The 25,129-nt window shown below is 42.4% G+C and overlaps 1 protein-coding gene across 7 annotated transcripts in view; it reads left to right on the top strand.

The window, feature by feature from the left end:
- sox5 (SRY-box transcription factor 5) overlaps positions 1-25,129 on the top strand; it is a 375,057-nt gene that overhangs the window by 107,419 nt on the left and 242,509 nt on the right. For all 7 annotated transcript variants that reach the window (XM_043713397.2, XM_087999687.1, XM_043713395.2 and 4 more), the window contains one exon: positions 6,815-7,025. In XM_043713397.2, the coding sequence (XP_043569332.1) occupies positions 6,815-7,025 (211 nt within the window). The remainder of the gene's footprint in view (positions 1-6,814; positions 7,026-25,129) is intronic.

The raw sequence follows: 25,129 nt of genomic DNA, 5'->3' as shown, positions 1-25,129 counted from the left end.
CATTTGGCAATCCCTTTTTATCTTTTAAAATTCCTCACTGAATTTGTATTTACCCAGATAAAGAGTGTGATTTTTCTTTAAGCTGCTTTCTTGGTTTCATTGTCAGGTAGAGCCTGAGTTTGTTACAGGATGAAGTTTCCCCCTAATAATACAGTCACGTATCCATTCCCACTGTGAAGGTGGCCAGCCTCCCTGAATGAGCCTGGAAAATCTGCTGGCAATTTGTCCTGCATTGCGAGGACGTCTTTTCAGTCAACTGCGCTGAGATTTTCCAAGCGTTAAGCCATTAGAGTTAGCGGAAGTGCCAGTTCATCTGGGCTCAATCCATACATGGACAGAGCTGGGAAAACTATAGTGTTGGATAACTGTGTCTGCAGTTCATCATATTTCCAAGAGAAAAATATCAGTCAAGGAAAAAAGCTTATCCAACTTCCCACTGAAGGCTTCGTGGGGTTAATAAAACATTGGCTGTGGAATGGAATATAGGATCAGCCGGTCATTGCATATCTCAATTGCAGCAACCAAAAAAAACCCCATCTAACCAAGGAACATAGCATCTGTTTACGTTTCAGTTGTGTTGGGAAGCCATTGTGCTATAATGATAGTGATTCTACTTTGAAGGCTGGAAGGTCCAGGTTAAAGTTCCACCTGCCTCAGAGATGTGCCCTAACAGGTTTGATATTTTCTGAATCAATCTGTTCAGGGATGTTATTACACACCACCGGGTCAGGTGGGACTTGATCCAAGAACTCTTGGCTCAAAGATGGGGACACTACCTCTGTGCCACAAGAACCCCCATTCCTCTGAACAGCTGGATTAAAATAACTATAATGATTTGCTTGTTCAGCAAACAATAGGGTCGTGAAGTACGGGGGCTCAGTGGTTAGCACAGCTGCCTCATAGTGCACGGACCCAGGTTTGATTCCAGCCTCTGGCAACTGTCTGTGTGGAGTTTGCATATTTTCCCTGTGTCTGTGTGAGGCAGATTGGTCATGCTAAGTTGCCCATGGTGTCCACGGACTTGCAGGTCAGGTGGATTGGCCATGGGAAATGCAGGGTTGGAGCGATGGATTGGATTTTGTGTGGGATGCTCTTCAGAGAGTCAGTGTGGACGCAGAATATGTAGAGATTCTGTAGAGATTCTGAGTCTATATACAGGCCATTAAGCGGTAGAAGATTAATTGATGAATTTTCAGCTCGGATCTGAGCAGACCTGTTGAACATTTAGTTGTGAGTCTGATTCCACACCAGCTATGGGATCTGAGGGGAAGGGTTGGAGTGGAGAAACAGGTGATGGTATAAAACAGTTTTTTAAAAAAAAACTTGAAGTGAGGATGACCATGACCAGTTTGGTGCTGAGCCTGTTCCAGAATTAACAAATAGTTATAAAAACACAATAGCAAAATGCTGCGGATGCTAATTACCTGGAGTGGAAAGAGAATGCAATGAAAATGTTCAGCATCTTCTGTGCAAAGAAACAAGAGGTAACACGTCCCCTTTCATCAGAACGGCCATGATTCTTGACTTGACAACACTTGACACCCAGACTGTAATAGTTCATTAACCATAAGGATGAACTGTTCAAAGAAAACAGGGGTAAGTATCCTAAATATTTGGGTCACTCTTCTGACATATTTGCAACAGTATCCTGGAGATTAATCTTTAATTCGTGGAGGGTCTAGGGCAATCCTGGAGAATTGGCGATTCTAATTCTGAAAGATTGGCTTCCCCACTGTTGAACCCAGCCACCCCCCCCCGAACCAAATTTTTGTGGCTTCATCAGTGTGCATGTGTGTGCTGCAGCGAGTCACTGCATCGTCATGGGGTGTAGAGAGGTAGATTTTCTAAGACCTTAAATGTCAGGGGTTGGATCACATGCTGTGGTCTACGAAATCAAATTTGCACTATGCCAATTTGAAGGGAGTGTGTAGTTTTGTTTTGGGGGGTGGTTGGGGTAGAGGGTGTGTTTTTCTTTCCTGACTGCAGTGAAATTCTTCCTTGCTTATTTGTTTCCATGTATGTCAGAATACCCACATCATGATTTCTGGATAATCTCTGAACAATAACCAATCAGGCAGTGCACGGGGCTTTCATTACTTGAGAAGTAAATCTCAGTACATAAAATGTGGCTTAATCAAGCATGTTGGATGAAATGACATCTCTCCAGCAGCTTGTTCAATGTCAGGCTACGGAGAAAAGAAAGCTGATACAGAGTCAGGATCAGTGGATTATTTCAGATCTAAAACATCCTCTGTGAGGATTGCGCCATTCACATATGTAAGATATTAAGTTTGCATAGATTACCTCCAACCAAATCCGTTCTGACTGGCAGAGAAGTTTAGAGAGATTTACATTGGAGAACTAAGAAAACTCAAAGGCTTTGTTGCAGCAATTGTACAAAGTGATATGCAGTGTAAATCTATTGGTGTGTCCCTAGATAGTGCAGAAGCTTATAGCCTTTCAGAGCACAGATTACTGTTTTATCTTGTCATACTGAATTAACGCACTGTTAAACAGTGGTCACCTGCTCATCGTTGAGAATTCCCGTCGTGAAAAGATGAGGCAGTGATGGTATTTAAATCTTTCTTTCTCAGTGGATTGTTTCTGAGTTCCATCACGGCAGCCTGCACAGAGCAGGTAATAGGAAATTAAGGATTGAGCCTCCTCACATAGTTTTTGGTTTCATTGGTGCATATTTCCCGAAGCAAAGGGGGGCTGTATTAAAGAGAACCACCTGACAGGGGATTCAGGAGAAATATCTTTCTGGTCAGAGTGGTGAGAAGTTGGAGCTCATTATTACAAGGCTGTGAAAAGTAATGGAAGCCATTTAAGCACATGAGGGAGGAAGGCATAGAAAGTTATAGCAAAAAGGTTTCGATGTGGAGAATGGGGCGGACTCTCTTACAGGGGTGAAACGAGGGCACAGACTTGTCGGACCTACAGGCTTGTTCCTCTTCTGTGTGTAATGGTTGTTTGAAGCATAAAATTAAATAACACCAACTCTACAATTCCTATGCTGTCCAAGTAAAAGAGGTGAAAGGCCAGATAAACGTTTCAGTACAAATGTGGAATATTAAATGAGCTGGTCGCCAAATAGAATGGCTTCTTGTGAGGAATTCTGAAAGCGAAGCAAGCATTTTCTGTGAAATAAGTAGGTGCTGATTTGCAGTCTTCAAAACTTGTAGAGTGCAGGGATTCTGAAGTAAGTTTTTTTAGTTTTGAGCAAACCTATTGTTGGCTCAGTGAGTTCAGTTGGAAAATATAAACCTATGCTTGATAACTTGGGTTGGGGGGGTGGGTTGTGGGGTCATGGTGGTTCTGTGGTTAGCACTGCTGCCTCACAGCATCAGGGACCTGGAGTTATTTATACCCTCCAGGTGACTGTGTTTGTGTGGAGTTTGCATATTCTCCCCGTGTCTGTGTGGGTTTCCTCCCACAATCCAAACTTGTGCAGCTTAGGGGGATTGGCCAAGCAAAACTGCTCATAGTGTCCAGAGATGTGCAGAGTAGGTGGATTAGTCATGGGAACTGCAGGGTTACAGGTATAGGGTAGGGGGTGTGTCTGGGTGGAATGCTCTTGGGAGTGTTGCTGTGGACTCGATGGGCTGAATGGCCTGCTTCCATGCTGTAGGGATTGTGAATTTAATATTGTTCTCCATGATGGCCTGAGATGTGGCATGTACTTGTTTGTCAAATCCTGCGGACTGCGTAAGACCCAGTTTTTGAACTGTTGCTCCTTGTCAGTTAGAAGCACATTCCTTGTTTTACGAATTAGCCTCAAGATGTTCTCTTTATTTCAGTTGTTTTACCTGCATTGCAATATATCTAGCTATTTAGAGTTTGCGGTTTGGGATGTAAGAATTGCTGACCTTGCTTGTGCCATTCATTGTTCGAGTTTCTGTAGGCTTGGGGCCTACCACTTGTTTCTCTTTTTTTCCCCCCCTCCTACTTCAGTCAGTATCTGCTCATCCTTTGTCTCCTGAACTTGGGTCACCGTTGTGGGATTGGTACTCGTTCCCACTAGATAAGGGCTCCTTATTTTTGCATTGTTTGTAAGGAAGAAGGTTGGGAGGGAAGCAGTTGGGAGCTGGTTTTGGCATTGGCTGTTGGCATTGAAGTCGGATTCTGGATCAGAGTTAAGTCTGCACCAAATGCAGGGTTTGGCAAATCCAGTTTTGCATTAGGTTTATTGTTCTGGAGCTGTCATAAGGTTGAGATGAAGCAGACACCTCCCTAAGGAATAAAGTTTAAACCTTATCCAGCTTTGATCTATGTAGAGCATTTAGAAGGCAACAACAATGTTGAAAAAGAGAGGTTCATCTCATAAGGAACTTCTGAGGTGAAGGTTTTGCCTTGAACCTTGCTGTCACTTGTCTGCAAAGGGTGGGGGAGAAGGGAGGGAATGTCTTAAAAAGTGGAAATTGCTAGAGAAACCCGGAAGGTCTGGCTGCATCTGTGGAGAGAAACAAGACTTAACGTCCCAAGTCCAGGATGACACCTCTTCGGAATCGGACTTGAAGCTCTGCTTTCTCTGCACAGACGTTGTCAGACCTGCCGCTTTTCACCGGCACTTTCTGTTTTCTTTAGCATCCCCAGTTCTTTGTTTTATCTTTAAAGTGGGTCAAACGTGAGCGCCACATGAAAACTTTGACTTTCTGCAGGGCCACCTCTCCTCCCTGTGATGGACACACCTATGAGCCGGACGGCCACCCTGTTTTAACACTTGGCTTTGGGACCATCTCATTGGTATTTCTCAAATTGCTTGCCAGCTTTCCTATCTCTTGCTCCCCCCCAATCTCTATCTGCTGCATCTTTGGCAGCAGAAGGCATCAAATTGTAGGCTTGCGTCCTTTCTAGGCACGATTCCCATTGAAACCAGGAGACATGTTTGCTGAGAGACATTTTTCTCGAAGCACTTCTGAAAATTAGGCCCATCATTTTAACAATTTGACACTACTTACAGATCTTTTCTTCATTAATTAAATTAACATTGAACGCCACCAGCTATATGAACAGCAGCCTCTCTCATCTTCATTATAACTACCTGATCAGGCTGCTCGCTGTGAGCTGAAGAGTTTAACCTGCCGTTCCATTCAATGCAATGAGCATTGCTGACCATCGCTGACAGGGAAAATTTTACAACCCCCCTTTTTCACCTTCAAAAACAACAACAACAAAAAGCACTTTGTTGGATTTGGAGGTTATCGGCTTCAAATGTCTAACAAGAGCCTTAAAAAAAAAAGTCTGGTTGGATCTATACATATTCTTCCTTTCATACAAATGGAGTACAGGAGAAAGGAGCAACAATTTCCATTACATATTAAACTCATACATTAAACACAAAAAGATAAAAGCAAATATATTCAGGGATGTCTTTTGCATTAGAGTAGTTGCAGGAGGCTATTCAGGGCAGAGTAAGTGGAAATTAATTGGAATGCAGAAGAAATAGGAACAGAATAGGAAATTTAGTATAATTATAAAGAAATGCAGACAAATAAGTTATTCTTGAAAGGCCTGGAATAAGGCAATTCACATTTATAGCCATAATATGAAATTAGTAAAGGGCCTAATCCCCCTTTAGCCTCCAAGTCACTTTTTGGCACCTAATTACTAAATGGAACAGCTTTATTATGTAGGCTATTAAAAATAATGTGTTTTGATAGTTACGCTTTTTTTTCTTTGTGTTTCTGAGGATTTGCGAAGAATTGCCTTTTTTTTATTGGATAGGCTATAAAACATTAATGCTGCACAAATATTCCCTTTTATAATTTATAGCGGGCTTCAGAATTGGAATGATTCTTCACTTTAAAGGGGCCACAAGGCTGTTTTTGTTTTCCCTCTTTTGATGGAGCAGTGGTAGGTTAATGGGGTTTGGGCTCACTCCCCCCTTTCCCTTTGTGCCACACTGGTCATCCAGGGTGGACTGAGCACTGGCAACTGTGGATTGTTCAGCCAATACCTTCAGCCTCCACTGACTTCTACCCTAGTCTTCTGGACTGATCAACGCAATGGGCTGAAAATCTTGCACGGCCACTTGTCTGTATTATTCCTGTTTATATGTTAAGAAATATTCAAGACAGCTCGTGTAGCAGGTGATATTCATAACTCTCTTAATGCTGCAACATTTACATTATCAATTAATGAATTCTTGGGATGTGTAAGTTGGAGTTGGAGTTGTAAGATTTTGACCAGGTGACAATGAATTAACAGTGTTGTGTATCCAGGTTGGGATGCTGTGTGATTTGGGGATGATGGTAACCCAGTGTATAGTCTCCTCTTGCCCCTCTTGGTGGTGTAGCTCATGAGTTTGGGATGCCAAAGACAGTTTGCTGCAGTGAGTGTTGGCAATGGCACACTTCACTGCTGCGATACACTGAGGTTGGAGGGAGCGGATGTGTTTAAAGGTGATGATGGGTTGGTCATTGAACAAGGCAACTGTTTTATTCTGGACACCGTTGTGCTTCTGCATTGTTGTTGGAGCTGCATCCCTCCAACAAAATGGAGAACCTAGACTTTAATTTGCTGCGATTCACAGAATAACTTATTTCTCTCAACATTGCTTGCTGGGCATTGACCAGCCAACAGAGTGATTTGACTTTTAATGACAAAGAAATGATAATGACATTAGATTAGGTACGGATTAGCAATGATTAACAAAGGCAGATTAGTGGCTCTATCTCTAAATATCCATGCTGTTTTTATAATTAAGTGCAGGGAAATGAAGCCTGGCTGTGGCAACTTATCGAGTGACTTGGACACGCTTTCCTAAAATAATGCTGATATTTCTGTTTTCTCCCCCTGATATTTTGGCCAGGATCACGACGGCAATAAAGCAGCCTCGCTATTCTCTACACACAACTCATCTACCTCACCTCTGAAGACTGAAGAAGGGGCTCGGCAGAGCAGTGAGTCAGGGTCTGGCACAGCGCTGGGCACCCCGGAGAGACGCAAAGGCAGCCTGGCGGACGTAGTGGACACACTGAAGCAGAAGAAAATGGAGGAGCTCATCAAGAGCGAACCCGAGGGTAAGCCCAAAAGGAAGAGATGTTTTGTTTCCGAGGTGGTGGATGGAGGGTGCCTTTGGTGGATGGGGAGAAACATATAAATGTGTGACACTGTGCTGTTGTCAATTAATTTGAAAGGTCGTAATGCAACAGCAGGTGCCATAGCTAAACGTTGGCTTTGCCAACCAGTGTCTGTGAAGTGTCTTGCTCAAAGGTGATTCGGAAACAGTTGGAATCACCTTTTGTGAAATTTGTGTTGAATTTGTACTCTTAACATTGTTCAAATGAACTCTACAGAACAGATAAAGCCGGAGTGGAATTCAATGCCGATTGCTAGATGATACTTTGAATGCAGATGTTAATGCACAGATGTATGCAAGAAGTGCAAAATTATCTTCTCTTGGCTCCTGAAGTGGGAGATTGATGGCTTGGGTATCAGTGATTGTACGTGAAGCTTGTGGCAGAGGTCGAAGAAGTTGGAAGTTATATGGTTTGGCTTTGGCAGACTGGGTGATTGGATTAGCATCTTTATTGCTGTGTGTGTACTGATGGAGACTGGACAATGAATGCAAATTATTGCCACAAATGAACGATTGAGAGAATTAATGGTGTCAGCACCGACTTAGTATTTTTTATTACTGTAGTGACTCATTCCAACCTGACCTATCCAGCAGGAAATGGATAAGATGGAGTGAAATCCCACCTCATCGGAACCAATAGGATCATAGAATTTTTACAGCATTGAAGGAGCTCATTAGGGCTCACGTGATGCAATGGTAGTGTCTCTAACTCTGGGTTAGATGGGCTGGGTTTCAAGCCTTACCTGGTTTAGAGGTGTGCAGTAATATCCCTAAACTGGTTGCTTAGAAAGTTTCAAAAATGAGGCTATTCAGTTCATTATACCCATGCTAGCTTTCTAAGAATGAACATGGAAACAGTATCAGTGTAGAGTAAAACCTACCTTCGACCAGCTCCTATCAATGGTCACCTGAGGTTGTATTCAGTCAGTCCAAATTCTTTCTTTGGAGTGAAGCTAGTGATTTTTCAGTTATTGCAAAATGAGCTTTTGCATTCTTTTCAGAAGCTACCAAACCAATGGCAGCAAGTGCGACATCTGATTAGATTAGATTCGATACAGTATGGACACAGGCCCTTCGGCCCAACAAGTCCACACCGACCTTTCGAAAAGTAACCCACCTGGACCCATTCCCCAACCATATATTTACTCCTGACTGGGCAATTTAGCTTGGCCATATCACCCGACCTGCACATTTTTTGGATTGTGGGAGGAAACCAGATCACCCAGAGGAAACACATGCAGACACAGGGAGAATGTTCAAACTCCACACAGACAGTCGCCTGAGACGGGAATCAAACCCGGGTCCCTGGTCCTGTGAGGCAGCAGTGCCTCCACTGAGCCACCGTGCCGCATCTTTAGGATTATTTAAATACTGTACTGTGCCTACCATTTTAAAAGGACTGACGAGGAATCTTTCACTGGAATCAGCTCCCTGACTACTGATCTCATTCCCAAGCTCATGATTCATGTATATTGATGAAACTTGGCCCGGTTTGACAAGGTCCACGTACCACTATCAAACCCTGGTCATTCAATTTGGGCAAATTCATATCTTGCTTCCAAGAGCCATAGAAAAAAATACAGCTGAAATGAGATTTCTAAGGCCACTGTGTCTGTGTTTGTCATGGCTTTGAGAGAGAGCTTTCTATTTAATACCACTCCCTGGCTCATGGCCTAAAAACCTCAACTTTTTGTTTTACCTCTTTAATGCTTATCCCATTAACTTTTGGAAGTTACTACTGAATTTCCTTTCAGTCAGTACATTCTGGGTTGTGAAAAGATATTCCTTCATGTTGACTATTAAGTCTGTCGTCTCTGGTTACTGGACCCTCCAGCCACTGGAAAAAGTTTCACCGTCTTTACTATTTCAAAGTTCCTCATATGTTTGAAAATCTTTCACTCACCTTTCTCTTAAACCTCCCTGCTCTGAAGAAAACATTTCCTTCTTCACTGATATTCCTCAACCATGGAACGTTTGGGATGACGTTACCACTTTCCAGGTCCAGGAGTACTGAGGCCAACTGTAGTATCCCAGATGAGATCAGCTATTTTTGTTCTATTTCCCAATGGGATGTGAGCATTGTTGACTGGGCTAACGGTTATTGTCCATCCCTAGTTACCCTTGAGAAGGTGGCGGTGAGCTGTCTTCTCGAGTCGTTGCAGTCTATGGGATGTGGCTATGCCCATAATGGGTTAGGGAGAGAGAATCAAGATTTGCAGGAACAGCGATATGTTTCCAAGTCAGCATGGCGAATGGCATGGATGGAACTTAGATGCGATGGTATTCCCATGTATCTGCAACCCTTTGTCCCCTTGGGTGGTAGAGGTTATGAGTTAGGAAAAGCCTTGATGAGTTGCTGTCCCTTCTCAAACTGAGCCTTCAAGGGAGGAAGGAAGAATATTTAAAACTGTTTTTTGGTCAATGAGCTTTGTGATATTACAACAGTGAATACACTTCAAAAAAATATTGCATCAACTAACGGTGAGGTATTGTCATTAGACAAGTCATCCAGAACCCCAGGTTAATGAGATGTGGGTTCAAATCTTTTTGAATTCAATTTTAACAAAAACTGCAATTGAAAGTTCGTCTAATGGTGATGACTATTTTTGTGAAAATCCCATTAGTTCACCAGTGGCCTTTCACAAAGGGAGTTCTTACCTGGTCTGGCCTACACGTAACTCCAGCAATGTGGTTAGTTCTTAGCAGCCTTCTCAAACGGTTTAGCAAGCAACTTATTTGGGTAACTGGGTCAGGCCAGTAAGTTGAGGCTCAGCCCGTAATGGCCACATCCCATGAGCAAATAGAAGATAGAGCGCTTCTGTGACAATCCTGAGGTTAAGAAAAATGCTAAAAGTTCTCATTTAAGTGATACCTTCAACACTTCAAGGAGCAGAATCAAGATTTGAAACAAAACCGATCGAACAAATGATAAGACGCATCAGGGCAAGTGACCAAAACCTCAGTCATAGAGGCAGGTTTTAAGGCTCGTGGGAACGTAGGGGGGATAGGGAGGAAGATGAACTTTTGGAAGGGAATTTCAGTGCTCAGGACCTGGATATCAGAAGACAAGCAGGTTACACAAAGAGAGCAGGATTGAGGAAGTGCAAGAGTTGAGGGTCTAGGGGGGAGAGCAAATTAAATGGAGCATCGGTGAAATTCCGTTCAAAAGCAGCAGCCTGCAATGATAGCATAGGTCCGTCTGGAATGTGTGAAAAGGATGTGTGGTGTTTCAAAAGAGCCCTGGTATACGTCGTTTATATTTTCAGCAGCTTTGAGCTAGGCAGTTGGTCCTAATCTCACTAATGGGTTGAGCAGCTCTGTGGTAAAATTACCACCTCATAATACTGATAAAATCACTGTTTCATTCCTTTGTATCTCATGGTTTTCAGGCCTTGTATTTTTGCATATTTGTTACACATTCTGTTGTGTTATTACAGTGTTGGAGATTTTATTCTGCTCTTTTTTTTGTTTCTCTCTCACCCCTCAGTGAATTGATTGTTAAATGCCCTTCACAGTGTATTTGTGTTTTGTGCGAGTTTGCCACAAATGATTACACAAATAACTGTTAATGTTTTCAGCGTGTCACTCCACATTGAGAAGAACATGCAAACGCTGAATGATATTGCGTCTGTAGTGCGGAGCAAGCATGCTCTTGAGGCTGCATTAGTGAAGGCTGCAGTTATACATTAGAAAAGGATAGAATCTGCACATTATCTTTGTTGTTAAATGTACAAACAAAAGACAGCAAGCTTCTCAAGTGAGCGCGAGCAAAGCTTACACTGATGTATATAGCAGAAAATCCTTTATCCCTACAGTCATTGTTCTTTTGTTTCTTCAAAGGCCATTAAATCGAATGGCAGGTTGTGATGAAAATTTAATTAAGGCATAGTTAAATCACACTGAAGTGGTACATTTTGGCTCTTTTCCTTCATTTGCGTTTCAGGAAGAATTAATAGGTTGAAAGCTAATGCACAGGCCGTGAGTCAAAGCAGCAAGCTGGTGGCCAGGCACCCATGGGTGTTGTGCACCCTGTTAGTTTGCGGAGAGTTTTGCATGCTAAACGTATTTTCCATTGGTTGGCGTTTGTTACTCTCCTGGTTCACTGCCAGTCCTGTTCATTCCGAGGGTGGTGGTGAGGGTTGCTTTTCAGACTGAAGGCTTGCGACCAGTGACATTCCACAGCGATTGGTACTGGGTCCACTTTTCCTTGTCATTTTATGTAAATGATTTGGATGAAATATAGGAGGCATGGTCAGTAAGTTTGCAGATGACACCAAACTGGGTGGTAAAGTGAACAGTGGAGAAGATTGTCTAAGAAGACAAAGAGATCTTGATCACCTGGGTCAATAGGATGAAGAGTGGCAGACAGAGTTTAATTTGGATAAATATCAGGTACTGCATTTTGGTAAAGCAAATAAGGACAGGACTTACACAATTAATCGTAGTGCTCTGGGTAGTGTTGTAGAACAGAGAGACTGAGGAATTCAGGTACATAATTCTTTGAAATTTGGATCACAGGTAGACAAGGTGGTTAAGAAGGCATTTAGCATGCTTGCCTTCATTGCTGAGATCTTTGACTTTTGGAGCTGGGACGTCATGTTGGTGTTGTAAGGGCCTCTTCTGGAGTACTGTGTGCAGTTCTGATCACCCTGTTATAGGAAGGATATTGTTAAACTGGGGAGAGTTCAGAAAAGATTTACCAAGATGGTGCCAGGAATGAAGGGTTTGAGATATAAAAACAGACTGGAAAGACAGACGTTTTTCACTGGAGCGTGGAGGCTGGGGGGTGAACTTATTGAGTTTATAAAATCACGAGGGGCACAGAGAAGGTGATTGATAAGGGTCTTTTCCCTAGGATGCGGGAGTTTAAGACTAGGGAACAAAGTTTTAGGGTGAGAGGAGAAAGATTTAAAAAGGACATGAGGGGCAACGTTTTTACAGAGTCGTTCATGTCTGGAATGAACTGTCAGGGGAAGTGGTGGATGTGGGTACAGTTACAATGTTTAAAAGACATTTGGATAAGTACATGAATAGGAAAGGTTTGGAGGGATATGGGCCAAGTACAGGCAGGTGGGACCAGTTTAGTTTGGGAACATGATCGGAATGGACTGGTTGGACAGAAGGGTTTCCATGCTGTATGACTCTGACTCTTATTAATTAGGATATGAGTGAATTAGATTGATTGATTGAAACGTGAAAATAATCAATGAAGTGAGTGTTCGTAACATCTACAGGTGTGACACACCCATAATTGCCAAAGCATGCTTCTTTTTATTTGCTCTTTACTTTTAATGGCCATAGAATTTTCTGTTTACAGAAAACAGGAACATATATTTAAAAAAACACAGCCGAGAAAACTCTTAAACCATTCACTCCCTGTAAACTTTTATTTAACTAAATTTGCCAAGATTCTTGCAACCAGGGTAGAGTCAAATACTAAAGTCACTACACCACTGGACCTTTCTAAGCAATTCTGCTTTGAATATTTTACAGAAAGCGGGTAGTAGGGATATATGCAGGTACTCTTAAACAAGCTACAAAGTGTTGGATTTTGTCTTGTCAGACCCACTATGTTGAGAATGATTAACACTAGAAACATACAGGGAACACTGGGCGGGAAGTGTGCCACTTAATCATTGTTCATTTTTATAATGCATTACCTCTTCCTTCATGGCATCTAGTTGACCTCTGAAAAATCCCAAAGATTTTTCTGCAGTTAGTGGACCATTCCTTTCTTTAAGTAGAGATTGCACACTGCTTGTGCAGCCTTGAGTAGAGTTTGAAGCATATTCAATTTAAAATTATAAAAGGGATTTGAGAAGCAAAGGCAGGTTAATCTTCAACCTAGAGCCATGTTTTCGAGGACACAAATTGGGAAGATTTGTTTTTTTTTTACACAATGGTGTAGTAGAGATCAGAAACTCTCTCCTTCCAGTCCCCACTCCCCCAGAAAAAGGCTGTAGATGCTGCAAGGACAATTTCAAGATTGAGATCGATAGAATTGGTTAGTTAGGCAGATTAAGGAACATAGATCAATAATGGAATTTCCTCACAGGAACCGGGAACAGGAGTCAGGGTTAGGGAGTGAGTCTGTAACTCTTTGGGATTTTCAAAGAGGCATGCACTTAATTAGTGTGGATGTTGGGGACGATATTAGTGATGTTGGAAGGTTGATCAGAGACCTGTTTTAGCAAAGCTGTTAAAGAATCTAGTCAGATCAGCCATTGGCCGCCCAAGGAAAGGAGTCGTGAAATCTTCACAGTCCCCAATGGGTCCTACCTGCTTCCGCTCCCACCCCCGATTGAGTGTCAAAATTCAAAGGTGATTAAATTGAGTTGAAGTACGGATGACCTATGGCCTAGTTGAATGGTAGAACAAGTTTGAGGGATTAAATGGCCTCTTTCTATTCCCATAATTCCATGCTTCAAGTCCTCCCTTTTTCAGATGTCAGAGCACAATAGGAGAAGAGGATTGGTGGAATGCAGGGATCTCAGAGGGTTGTTGGGAGCTGCATTCCTTTATGTATTCAAGGCCATATGTTTATATAATGTCTTGCATTTTTGACTTTGTAAAGAGGACTACAGATAAGGGATCGGCATGGACCAATTTGGGTCAAAGGACCTGTCTCCATGCTGTAGGACTGTATAATGAGGTGGGTAAAACCGGAAGCCATTGTAATTTTGATATAAATAGAGCTGGGATTGGTTGTGTTCTGTGAAACATTTCGAATTTGTCTCCTTTCTCATTTAACTCCAAGAACGAGATTTGAAACCTCCATCTGTTTGGCTGTATCGGAATGAAATCTTGGTCCATCAGTATTGTCCAGTGACATTCTCAAATACCAGACCTGGTCTTGAAGGTCTCACTTATTAATCACACTTATTCTTTGATATCTTAACCTAGTTGTGCAGCTGGGCAAGACAAAGTATTGTGGCTGAGGAGTCGCATTACTCGAGGTCATGCTTCAGCTGTACAAGATGCTGGTCAGGCTGCACCTGGAGTATTGCATACAGTTCTTGTCACTGCATTATAGGAAGGATGTGGAAGCTTTGGAAGGGGTTCTGAGGAGACTTACTAGGATGTTGCCTGGTATGGAAGGAGGGTGTTATGAGGAAAGGCTGAGTGAACTGAGGCTGTTTTCATTGGAGAGAAGAAGATTGTGAGGTGACTTAATCGAGACGTATAAGATAATCAGAGGGTTAGATAGGGTGGACAGTGAGAGCCTTTTTTCCTCAGATGGTGAAGGCTAACACGAGGGGACATAGTTTTAAATTGAGGGGTGATCAGTTTCGGACAGATATTAAGGGTAGTTTCTTCACTCAGAGTAGTGGGGGTGTGGAATGGCCTGCCTGCAACAGTAGTAGGGTCGCCAGCATTAAGGGCATTTAAATGGGCATTGGATATATGTATGGATAATAATGGAACGGTGTAGGTTAGATGGGCATCAGATTAATTTCACAGGTCAGCGCAACATTGATGCCGAAGGGCCTGCACCGCATTGTAACGTTCTATGTTCAATGTACTCTGCCTTTATTGTGTCTTTTTGTAGGAGGAGTTGGATTGTTAATTGAAACTGGAGAGATTGTTGCACTTGAATTATTTATATTGTACCATTCAGCTAACCCTTGTTTCTAATATTCCTCATGCTTCCAGAGCTTTGGGGTATGTTAAAGGTACCATTATTGGTGTCATGCTGCATGGGAGATTATGTGGAAGAGAGGGGAGGAGATGTTATTCAGCCAAACTACTATTGGCTGTAGAATCTGGGGTCTTTAATGGTTTATGAAATGACTCCATTCACTGTATATCTGATCAATGATCACACAATGGATCAAAATTAATTGAATATGTAGTGTCTATCAGTGAAAACAGGTATCTGACACTCAGTAACTTGATAAACAAGAGGCTTGCTATGACTGTGCATATTTAATTTAATCCATATCAAACAAACCCATATCTCCATCCCATAATATGGTTCCTCCATGCTCTTACAGTGGAGCTTTGCATCAAGAATTTATGACAATTAAGGAGACCTTGGAGGGGGTGAGGGTTGATCTAGTGTGTATTCATTTCTATTTTTAATAACAAGAACAAGCACAAGAGACACGCTTTCTACCAGAATGTTTTTTGGAGAGCTTACTCAAAGTCATCTTTACCACCTGAGGCCAGGGGACCAGAACCTCAAAATCTGCTGCTGTTGGTTTGAACTCTCTTTTATTTGAGTACTCGAGGGAGGGCTTGTGCGTTTATTAAGGAGAGCAGGTCTCCAGTGGTGCTGGGTAGTGAGTGGACTCACTCTGAGAGTGTTAATTAAGATAGCCAGTCGAACCTATCGATGAAGGCCTACTCAAGACTGAATGGCGTGCGGCATGAAAATGCATGAGGCACTTTATTAATAGACGGGCTCAAGGTGGCAAAGGAAATGCTTGCTTGATTTTACTCCCCTTTCATTTCGCATCAGTGTGCCTTTTTTTAAATAGTTTGCCTGACAACAATAGTGTGACTTTGGATCAGCACAATGCATTGCACTTAGAAGAGATGTGATAGAAAGCCACATCCCTCTTCACACTGTGCTCCATTCCCCTTTCATTTCTGAATTCCTGCTCAGACTATTCATCTCTTCATCTCTGTTAACTAAGTGCATCACATTTGTCTAATTTGACTTCTTTTCTTTTGGCCCTGAAGTGCATTCCACGAGTTTTTTTTGTTCTCCAACAGAAGATAACTTATATATAATTCTGTATTGAATATTAGCAGTGTAAAGGGAATTTCTGAAATGAACATGCTTCCACTGGAATGTGACTTAATACTGACTGTGTTCATATGAAACCACACTATGGAGTATTAGTAACAAATAGGTCATACTTTCATTTCCTCCCTCTGCTATTTCGCACTGGGTGTCAGTTTGGCTTGAGTTGGTCGCATTCTTGCCTCTGAATACTGAAAGTTTGTTACTCCAGAATGTGAACTGGTAATCCAGGCTAAAACTTCAGTGCAGTGCCAGTGGACTGCTGCATTGTTGGAGCTAACCTTTCTCAGCTGAGGTGCTAAATCAAGGCGCTCTTTTCTGCTCAGGAAGGCAGTAGACAATCCCCTAGTACGATTTGAAGAGGCACACTAACCTCTCAAGTGTCTTGACCAACGTTCATTTTCTATGTGTAGCAATCAGGACCAACAGACTAGCCATCATATATTCCATAATGTTCATAAGGCCATGTTGAGCACATGAATTGGCAGGCAGTACAACAGGAACTTGATTTCAACGATGATACATAGGTTATAAAACTTGTTGTGATGTCCGGAAAACAACATACATTCATGTTTTGGATGGGGAAAGTGAATGTATTATAGTCAAGTTTGCAGATGACAGAAAACTGGGTGCAAAGCATGGTGGGTCAGTGGTTAGCACTGATGCCTCACTGCACCAGGGACCCAGGTTCCATTCCAGCCTCAGGCCACTGTCTGTGCACATCTGTTCGTGTATGTGTGGGTTTCCTCCCACAGTCCAAAGATGTGCAGGTTAGGTGGATTGGCCATGCTAAACTGCTCATAGTGTCCAGGCATGTGCAGGCTAGTTGGATTAACCATGGGAAATGCAGGTAGTGGATGGATTTAGGTGGGATGTTCTTTGCAGGGTTGGTATGGACTCGATGGGCCTGCTTCCACACTGTAGGGATTCTATGATTCTAAGGCAAGTGGTGAGGATGACACCAAGAGTCTACAGAGGGATATCAACAGGTTAAATGAATGGGCAAAACTTAGCAGATGGAATGTACTGTGGAAAAATGTGAGTTTCTGTACTTTAACTGGAAGAATAGAGAAGCTAATATTATTTAAATGAAGAAAGACGACAGAAGGCTACAGCATAGTGCGATTTGGGTGTCCTCATAACAGAAATTTACAAATGGAATGTCGGGCTTTACTTCAGAGGGAATGGAGTCTAAAATAGAGAAGTCTTGCTAAAACTATACCAAGGCACTAGTCAGACCACAGGTTTGGGTCCCATATCTAAGGAAAGACATTTGGTGTTAGAGGGAGCCCAGAGACATTGATGATACTGATCATGGGTATGGTCATCCTTTAAAATCGAGATGAAAGACTTTTTCTTCCAGAGTGGAGTAACTATTCTTTATTGCAGAAAGTTGTCGTGGCTATATCACTAAATGTATTCAAGGCTGAGACAGACAGAAATTTTAATCAGTAAGAGAATTGAGGATAATGGGGAAAAGGCAGGAAAGTAAAGTTGAGGATTTTCAGTTTCAGACATGGTCTCATTGGAAGGCATAACAGGCTCAGTTGACTGAATGGCCTACTCATGCGTATGTTATAGCTTTAAGAGGTGTACTTTGTTCTAGTGTTTTTATGAAGAAAGGTTGAGCATCCTGCTCAAAGCCAAGACAATAAAAAGGTTGTGAGGCCTTGGGTTTTTTAAAAAATGCTGGAACAATAGAAGCAGCCTGAATGAGTGGGGTCAAACTCCCACAGAACCAGGATTTTTAGTTTTAGGTTTCAGTGGTTGCTGGTGTCTTGAAGTTGGATGTGGAAGCTCTTATTCCTCTCTCTGTTACAGCTAAAAGCTGGGGTTCTCTTCCTCTGCTAGAATTGCATGTGAGACAATCTATTTTATTGAGTTAAAAGTCACTTATCAGACTATCACCTGATGAAGGAGCGACGCTCCGAAAGCTAGTGTGCTTCCAATTAAACCTGTTGGACTATAACCTGGTGTTGTGTGATTTTTAACTTTGTACACCCCAGTCCAACACCGGCATCTCCAAATCCTGACTATTTTATTGAATTTACCAAGGGTGTGCTTATGGGATGTTAGCATATTGAAACAGGTAATGAGTAGTTTATTATTTGAACTATTTCAATACAGTTACAGTTCAGCCAATTCTATTTATTTTGTCTGTATTTTAACCATAGTCTATGAATAAAGTGTTTTGCTTCAAGGCTAGTAGTTTGATCAGTTGAATTGTATCTGGAATGCAATGCCTGGCACTTGCTTTTAAAATAAGAAAAAGAAAAGGTCTAGCCTATCTCCTTGACATGTTCTGAGGAAGTTTGTTCTGGTCCATTAACACTTATGGTCTTATGGTAAGGTTATATCAGTCCTTTAGGAACTTAGGAGCAGGAATAGGCACTCAGCCAGTAGCAGAAGTGGGTACTGCAGATGCTGGAGATTAGAGTCAAGATTAGACGGGTGCTGGAAAAGCACAGCAGGTTAGGCAACATCCGAGAAACAGGAGAATCGATGTTTTGGGCAGGAGCCCTTCATCAGGAATGAAACAGGGCTTTTGCCTGAAATGTCAATTTTCCTGCTCCTTGGATGCTGCCTGACCTGCTGTGCTTTTCCAGCACCCCTCTAATCTTGACTCAGTCTGTTGCACCATTCAATTAGATCATGGCTGAGCTGTACCCAACTCCAGGAAGCCGCCTTTGTGACATGGTACGTAATGTTACGTATTTTTATCGAACAAATATCATATCAATATGCACTACTGAAATTTTCAATTGATATCCAGTCTTGACAGCTTTTAAGAGAAACAATTTCCAGATGTCAACAAAATAGATTAAAAATAAAAAAACAACTTATTACTTTTTAATTAAGGGGTACACACTTTTTCTCTCTATTATATCTAAATCATCAGACTAAAAACTGAAAGAACGGTGAATGCTGTAAATCAGAAATGCTTTTCTAAATCATCAGACTGTTTGTTTGTTTGTTGAACATGCTGTTCTGGACGAGCAGAAATTTCCTTCAAAATATTGGGAAAGCTAAAGCCAGCGGGCCAGGTTTCCGCGGCTTCCGCAGACTTTTCCAAATGGCAGTTGGGACTCCGATCCTGATTCTCGGCAGATCCCGTATGTACTAAAAGTAGCAAGATGTGAAGGAATCCCAAACTCAATTGAACTCAACTCCATTTGAACTCCACGCCAAACTACAAATTTATAGCAGAGATGTAAATGTGTGTAAAGGGCAGATAAAATCAGTAGAATTGTTAGAATTACAAGTTATTTAAATCCCAAGTCCTTTAACAAGTTGAAAAAAGAAGCAGTCCACTGTCCTCAGTGAAAATCTAAAATAATCTGTTTCTGTTGTTATACTAATTGTGGCATGGTGGCTCAGTGGTTAGCACTGCTGCCTCACAGCACCTGGGACCAAGGTTTGGTTCCCACCTTGGGTAACTCTCTGTGTGGAGTTTGCACATTCTCCCTGTTCTGTGTGGGTTTTCTCCCACAATCCAAAGATGTGCAGGTTAGGTGAATAGGCCGTGCTAAATTGCCCATAATGTGAGTTGCATTAGTCAGAGGGAAATGGGTCTGAATGTGTTACTCTTTGGAGGGTCGTGTGGACTCGTTGGGCCGAAGGGCCTATTGACATACTGTAGGTAATCTAAACTATTAATTGTTGGCGATTCCCTCGAGCTATCGTTATATTGGTAATAATGGTTGGTTACTTTCTACAACTTACAATCATCAGGGAGCTGTAGGGGAGTTAGGATGTTGTTGTAAGCTTTCAGTTTGATTGACAACACAAAGAGGTTATTAAAGGATTAGTTCCCTCTGATGTCGAACTGTGAATATAAGTATGTCCATTTTCATTAAGATTAAGCATTTGAGATATTTGAGATACTTTTCGAATTGGTTTTCATGAATGGGAGTTTTAAAATTATTTATAAGAATGTTTTGGAGTTGGAGGGTTTGAACTATACGGAGAGGCTGAATAGGCTAGGGCTATTTTCCCTGGAGCATCAGAGGCTAATAGGTGACCTTATAGAGGTTTATAAAATCATGAGGAGCTTGGATAAGTTGACTAGCCAAGATCTTTCTCCCAAGGTAGGGGAGCCAAAAATTGGAGGACATAGGTTTAAGGTGAGAGGGGGAAGATTTAAAAGGGACCTAAGGGTAACTCTTTCATGCAGAGGGTGTATGAAATAAGCTGCCAGAGGAAGTGATGCAGGCTAGTGCAATTACACTGATTAAAAGCCATCTGGATGAGGACATGAATAGAAAGGGTTTAGAGGGTATGGGCCAAATGCTGGCAAATGAGACTAGATTAATTTAGGATATCTGGGTGGCATGGATGAGTTGGACCGAAGGGTTTGTTTCTGTGCTGTATATCTCTGTCTCTATGAAAACTGTGTCAACTATTTAGATCACTATTTTATTTCATCTATCCAGGGCTCCTGGTCTGCCTATGGTAAATATGTGGTGAATTGGTATGGATGGTGGAGGGGCAATAAGTCATGTGTGTGGAGAATGGGTTGGTATATTAGTTAATTTGGAGTTTTAATAGTTAATTTGGAGGCTATGAAAGGCCATAGGAGAATGAACTGACTTGTGAAAGGTCTGAGTGGAATGGATGGAGCATGGAGAATGAGTGAGGGCTGATGCATGTGTGAGGATTGAGGACGAGAGGCCATAACATTTATCAAAACAACCAGGAAAACATGCCAGAATTCCAAGTTGAGCCTTTTAAACAAATGGCCTTGGTACAGTGATGACCTCTGATCTGCGTCCTGGGACACAGAGGGCATCCTACACCAGGCCTCCATTCAGGGCACTGTTTCCTGAGGGGGGGTTGGGTTGGAAATATTCTGACTTGAATTCTTCACCTCAGGGGTGCCAATAATGTCCACCACATGCTCTGTTTTCTCACCACGACTGAATGTCTCTTGCCAGTAATTGTCTGAGGCTGAGCTTCATTGTTCACAATCTTGGTGCCTCTGTGACATATTGAGCTGTAGTGGAAGAGCTTGCAACACTGGCGTCTAACCAACAAGGTGGACATTTGCCCAGACACATTCTGTACACAAAAAGCAGAGCAAGTCCAACTTGGCCAATTCCCACCCCTGTGGTCTACTCTCGACCATCAGTAAAGTGATGGAAGGTGTCATCATCAAGCAGCACCTGTTCAGTGACGCTCAGTTTGCGTTCCGCCAGGGCCTCTCAGCTCCTGACCTCATTACAGCCTTGGTTCAAACATGGACAAAAGAGCTGAATTCCAGAGGGGAGGGTGAGAGTGACAGCCCTTGACATCAAAGCTGCATTCAACTGAGTGTGGCATCAAGGAGCCGGAGCAAAACCGGAATCAGTGTGTATTGGGGGGGGGGGGGGCAAACCTGACTCATAGGAAGATGGTCATGGTTGCTGGAAGACATTCATTTCAACTCCAGGAAATCTCTGCAGGAGTTCCTCATGGGAGTGTCTTATGCCCAAACATCTTCAGTTGCTTCATCAATGACATTCCCTCTTTCATAAGGTCAGAAGCGGTGACATTCACCAATGTTCAGCACCATTCGTGACTCCTCAGATACTGAAGCAGTCCATGTTTAAATGCAACGAGATCTGAACAATATTCAAACATGGACTGACAAGTGGCAACTAACATTCATGCCACACAAATGCCAGGCAATGACCATCTCCAATAAAAGACAATCTAACCACCACGCTTGACATTCAATGGTGTAACTATCATTGAACCCCATTCTATCAATATCCTTAGGGTTACCATTGACCAGAAAGTCAACTGGATTTGCCACATAAACACAGTGGTTACAACAGCAAGTCAGAGGTTGTGGTTAGTAACTCACCTCCTGACTCCCCAGCCTGTCTGCAAGGCACAAGTCAGGAGTGTGATGGAATACTCCCCACTTGTCTGGATGGGTGCAGGTCCAACAGCACTCAAGATGCTGGTTACCATCCAGGACAAAGCAGCCCACCTGATTTGGACAACATTCACAAGCATCTACTCCCTCCACCACTGAACCTCAGTTGGGGAGGTGTGTACTATCCAAGAGATGCACTGCAGAAATTCACCAAAGCTCCTGATATAACACCTTCCAATCCACAATTACTTCCATCTAGAAGCATAAGGGCAGCAGATGAATGGGAGTACCACCAGCTACAATATCCCCTCTAGGCCAGGCCTCTCACCATCCTGACTTGGAAATATGTCGCTGTTCCTTCGCAGTTATTGGGTCAAAACCCTTCCCCAGCAGCATTACCTTGTCTGCCCTGTAGAAATTCTGGTTTCTTGATTTCAGCTGCTTCAGTCCTAAGCTCCAGAATAGGCTTTATAATACCCTCCAACTCTGTACCTCTCCTCCTTTAAGACACTCCTTAAAGCCTATGTCCTTGATCAAGTTTTGATCATCTGCTCTCATTTCCTTATATGACTTTTTGCTTTTCTTAAAAATACGAAATGCTCCTGTGAAGTCGCTGGGTACATTTTACGTTGGGGCTCTGTGCAAATATACATTGTAATGACTTAAACACCAAACAAAGTCAGATGCACTGACTTAGTATTTGCAAAGACAGTTTAACCTGAGTAAATAGAACTGTAAGTCATTTATATAATTATTGCACATATTTTGCCACGTATGGCAAAAGATTTAAGTATTGACCTAGCTGGCAAGAAGACAAGGGATAAATTGCCTACATTGGAGGTAGTACTCAAAACCCAATAAAATGAATTCAAACCCAGATTGAAAGCCACATTCCTCACTGAATTCCTACCCAAGTGCAAAACTTTTGGTAATCATAGAATCAAGCAAAAATATTTCTGTTGCAAGTTAATTTATTTAACCTAAATCAAGTTCTGTGTGCAGCGTATGTCCAATTTAAAAACCAAAAATTGAATTGTACTTCCATTAAAAAGTTAGTCAAAATTAAGCAAGTACTTCCGAGACATCAGAAACTTGCTTTCAGTATAACCTCTCAATAGAATTATCATGTCACAAAATTATACCGGTCCTGAAAGCAACAGTTAACAAACAAGAATAACACAAGTCAGGTTGGAAGGAGGCTGAGGACATTTGGCTTATCCTAGATTTATCATTGGTAAGACTGTATTCATTGTGTATAAAAGAATAACCTGGACTGCACACTTCAGTCAATTTAAAGGGCTCCACTACAATTGAAACTGTGCATTTGTACAGAGCTCTCATGTAAAACGTACCCAGCAGAAACACTCCAAGTAGGTGAAATATTGTACCGCACATGTTTATAGAATGCAGTGTGTCTTTTCTGAGCGTATCCAGCCAGCCCCTCCCCACAACAGCTTGTTCCATTGCCACAAGACCCTTTACCTAGGTGGTCTGCCGAGGAACAAGCTCAGTTTAGAGCGGTCAGCCTGATTGGTATGCGCGTGGTGGCTGGGTCAAGCTTGGAGCTTCTGAATACAAACCGACTTCTGTAATTTATTTTCCTTTACCTGATGCTGCAAGGATCAGGAGGCTCAGTGAATGGAGTTATTGATGGCTACAATGGTTGTTTGAGCTGCTCCAGGCCGCAATTTACTTCAAGTAGAATAAGGACTAAACACTAACATATGTAAGTCTGACAATTAACAAAAACAAAAAAAAGGGAGCATGTGCGTTTAGATTTTGCAGAACTTAAACTAGGTTGCTCACACCCCAATATCCTTAATTTCATTTTCTCCCAACTTTAACCTCCTATAACTTTGCCCGCTCACCCACCCAAGGGTCAAACTGTCAGTGGTGTCACATTCTAGTAAAAAGGTGGCACTTCAGACAGTGTGGCACTTCTTCAGTGCCACACTAGAACACCAGCCTGCATCTAATGCTTAATTCTCTGGAGTTGGACTTCAGCCCACAACCTTCTGACTCAGGGCTGAGAGTAATAACAGGCCACAGGGGAAACCCCACAGCTGGTACTATCAACCAGATATGTTCCTCACTTAGTTGTTGATTTGTGATCTTGACCACAAAGAATGGGAGTAGCACTACATCTGGAGTTTGCTATATGGAGAAGTAAATTTGGCCAGTGGTCTCTCTTCTTGTCACTTGACCCCCCACCTTGTCCCTGCAATTGTTGGGTGTGGCCTTGTGCGGAGTGTTCAGTAGAAAAAAAAGCCAACTCGGTGTGCCTTTACATTTCTTGTTGACTCTGATTTTTCTCTGCCCCCACCTCCTCTCCCACCCACCTTTTCCTGAAGCCGTTGACTCTTTGTCAGGTTCTGACCACCCCACAACACCCCCCCCCCCCACCCTCCCCAGCACTACTGTGTCTTGCCCAGTTGCGCATTATCCATATGCCAATAATGACAGTTTCCTGTCCCATTGCCCTGCCAGTGTGTTTGTCTTGATCTCATTATGCCAGTCATGAAGGAATGGCTCTTGGGCAAATCAAGGAGCCATACCTTGGCATGAGTCGACTGCTTTTAATAGGGGGAGGGAAAAGGTGAGAAAGGAAATACTCAATGTTGCTATGAGTCGCTCTGAACAAAGGCACTTTCTACTGGGTGTAGAAACAGTGCATTCAGGCTTTGCTTACGATTTCTGGCTGAGCTGATCTCTGCTACTATTGCCAGAGGAAATTGACCCTCTTTCCTTCAGTCAAGGGAATGTGAAAGTCCACCGTTTTTGACTGCCATTGTTTGTGCCTGTGTCAGAAACAGAGTGAGGATGGGAGCAGGCTGGGAGTCACACACTTTTCTGGATGATTGCACTCTGGACCCAAACGCAAAGAATCGCTGCTTTTGCAGTTGCCAAAAGCTTTTCGTCACTGTCCTGTGAAGCACATTGGAAATGTTTCATGATCCTAAAGGCACCACATAGATGCAAGTTGTTGTTGGATGCTCGAGGACCCAAATCCAGATGAATTAACATTGAACTTATCAGAGCTGATACATCAAAAAGCCCAGTGTAACACAGTGACGCTTCTGCAGAGTTGCCAGATAGGGATTTTTTTTTATAATTTGCATTTCCCTTTGTGCTCAATGCCTTGCCAAAGCTACAGCAAAGCCATGGCAGTTACTTCAGTATTATGGAGAGACTGGAGAAGCTGGGTTTGTTTTCCTTAGAGCAGGGATGATTAAAGGAAGGAATGAACAGAAGTGTTCAAAGTTCTGTAGTTTCAAAGAGTAGGTCGGGAGAAATTGTGTTCACTGACTACTGACTGGGGGACATGGATTCAAAGAAATTGGCAGAAGAGCTGATGGGCATTGAGAAGAATTTGTTTTTTTCACATTGTAAGTTGTTCTGGTCTACTGGAAACAGAATTCAATATTAACTTCAGAAA

This window comes from Chiloscyllium plagiosum, unplaced genomic scaffold (genome assembly GCF_037043375.1).
Source record: "Chiloscyllium plagiosum isolate Xiang-an unplaced genomic scaffold, Cpla_swu_hap1 HiC_scaffold_23, whole genome shotgun sequence".
NCBI lineage: Eukaryota > Metazoa > Chordata > Chondrichthyes > Orectolobiformes > Hemiscylliidae > Chiloscyllium > Chiloscyllium plagiosum.
Note: the sequence above shows the minus strand (reverse complement) of the source record. Positions and strands in the feature narration are given on the sequence as shown.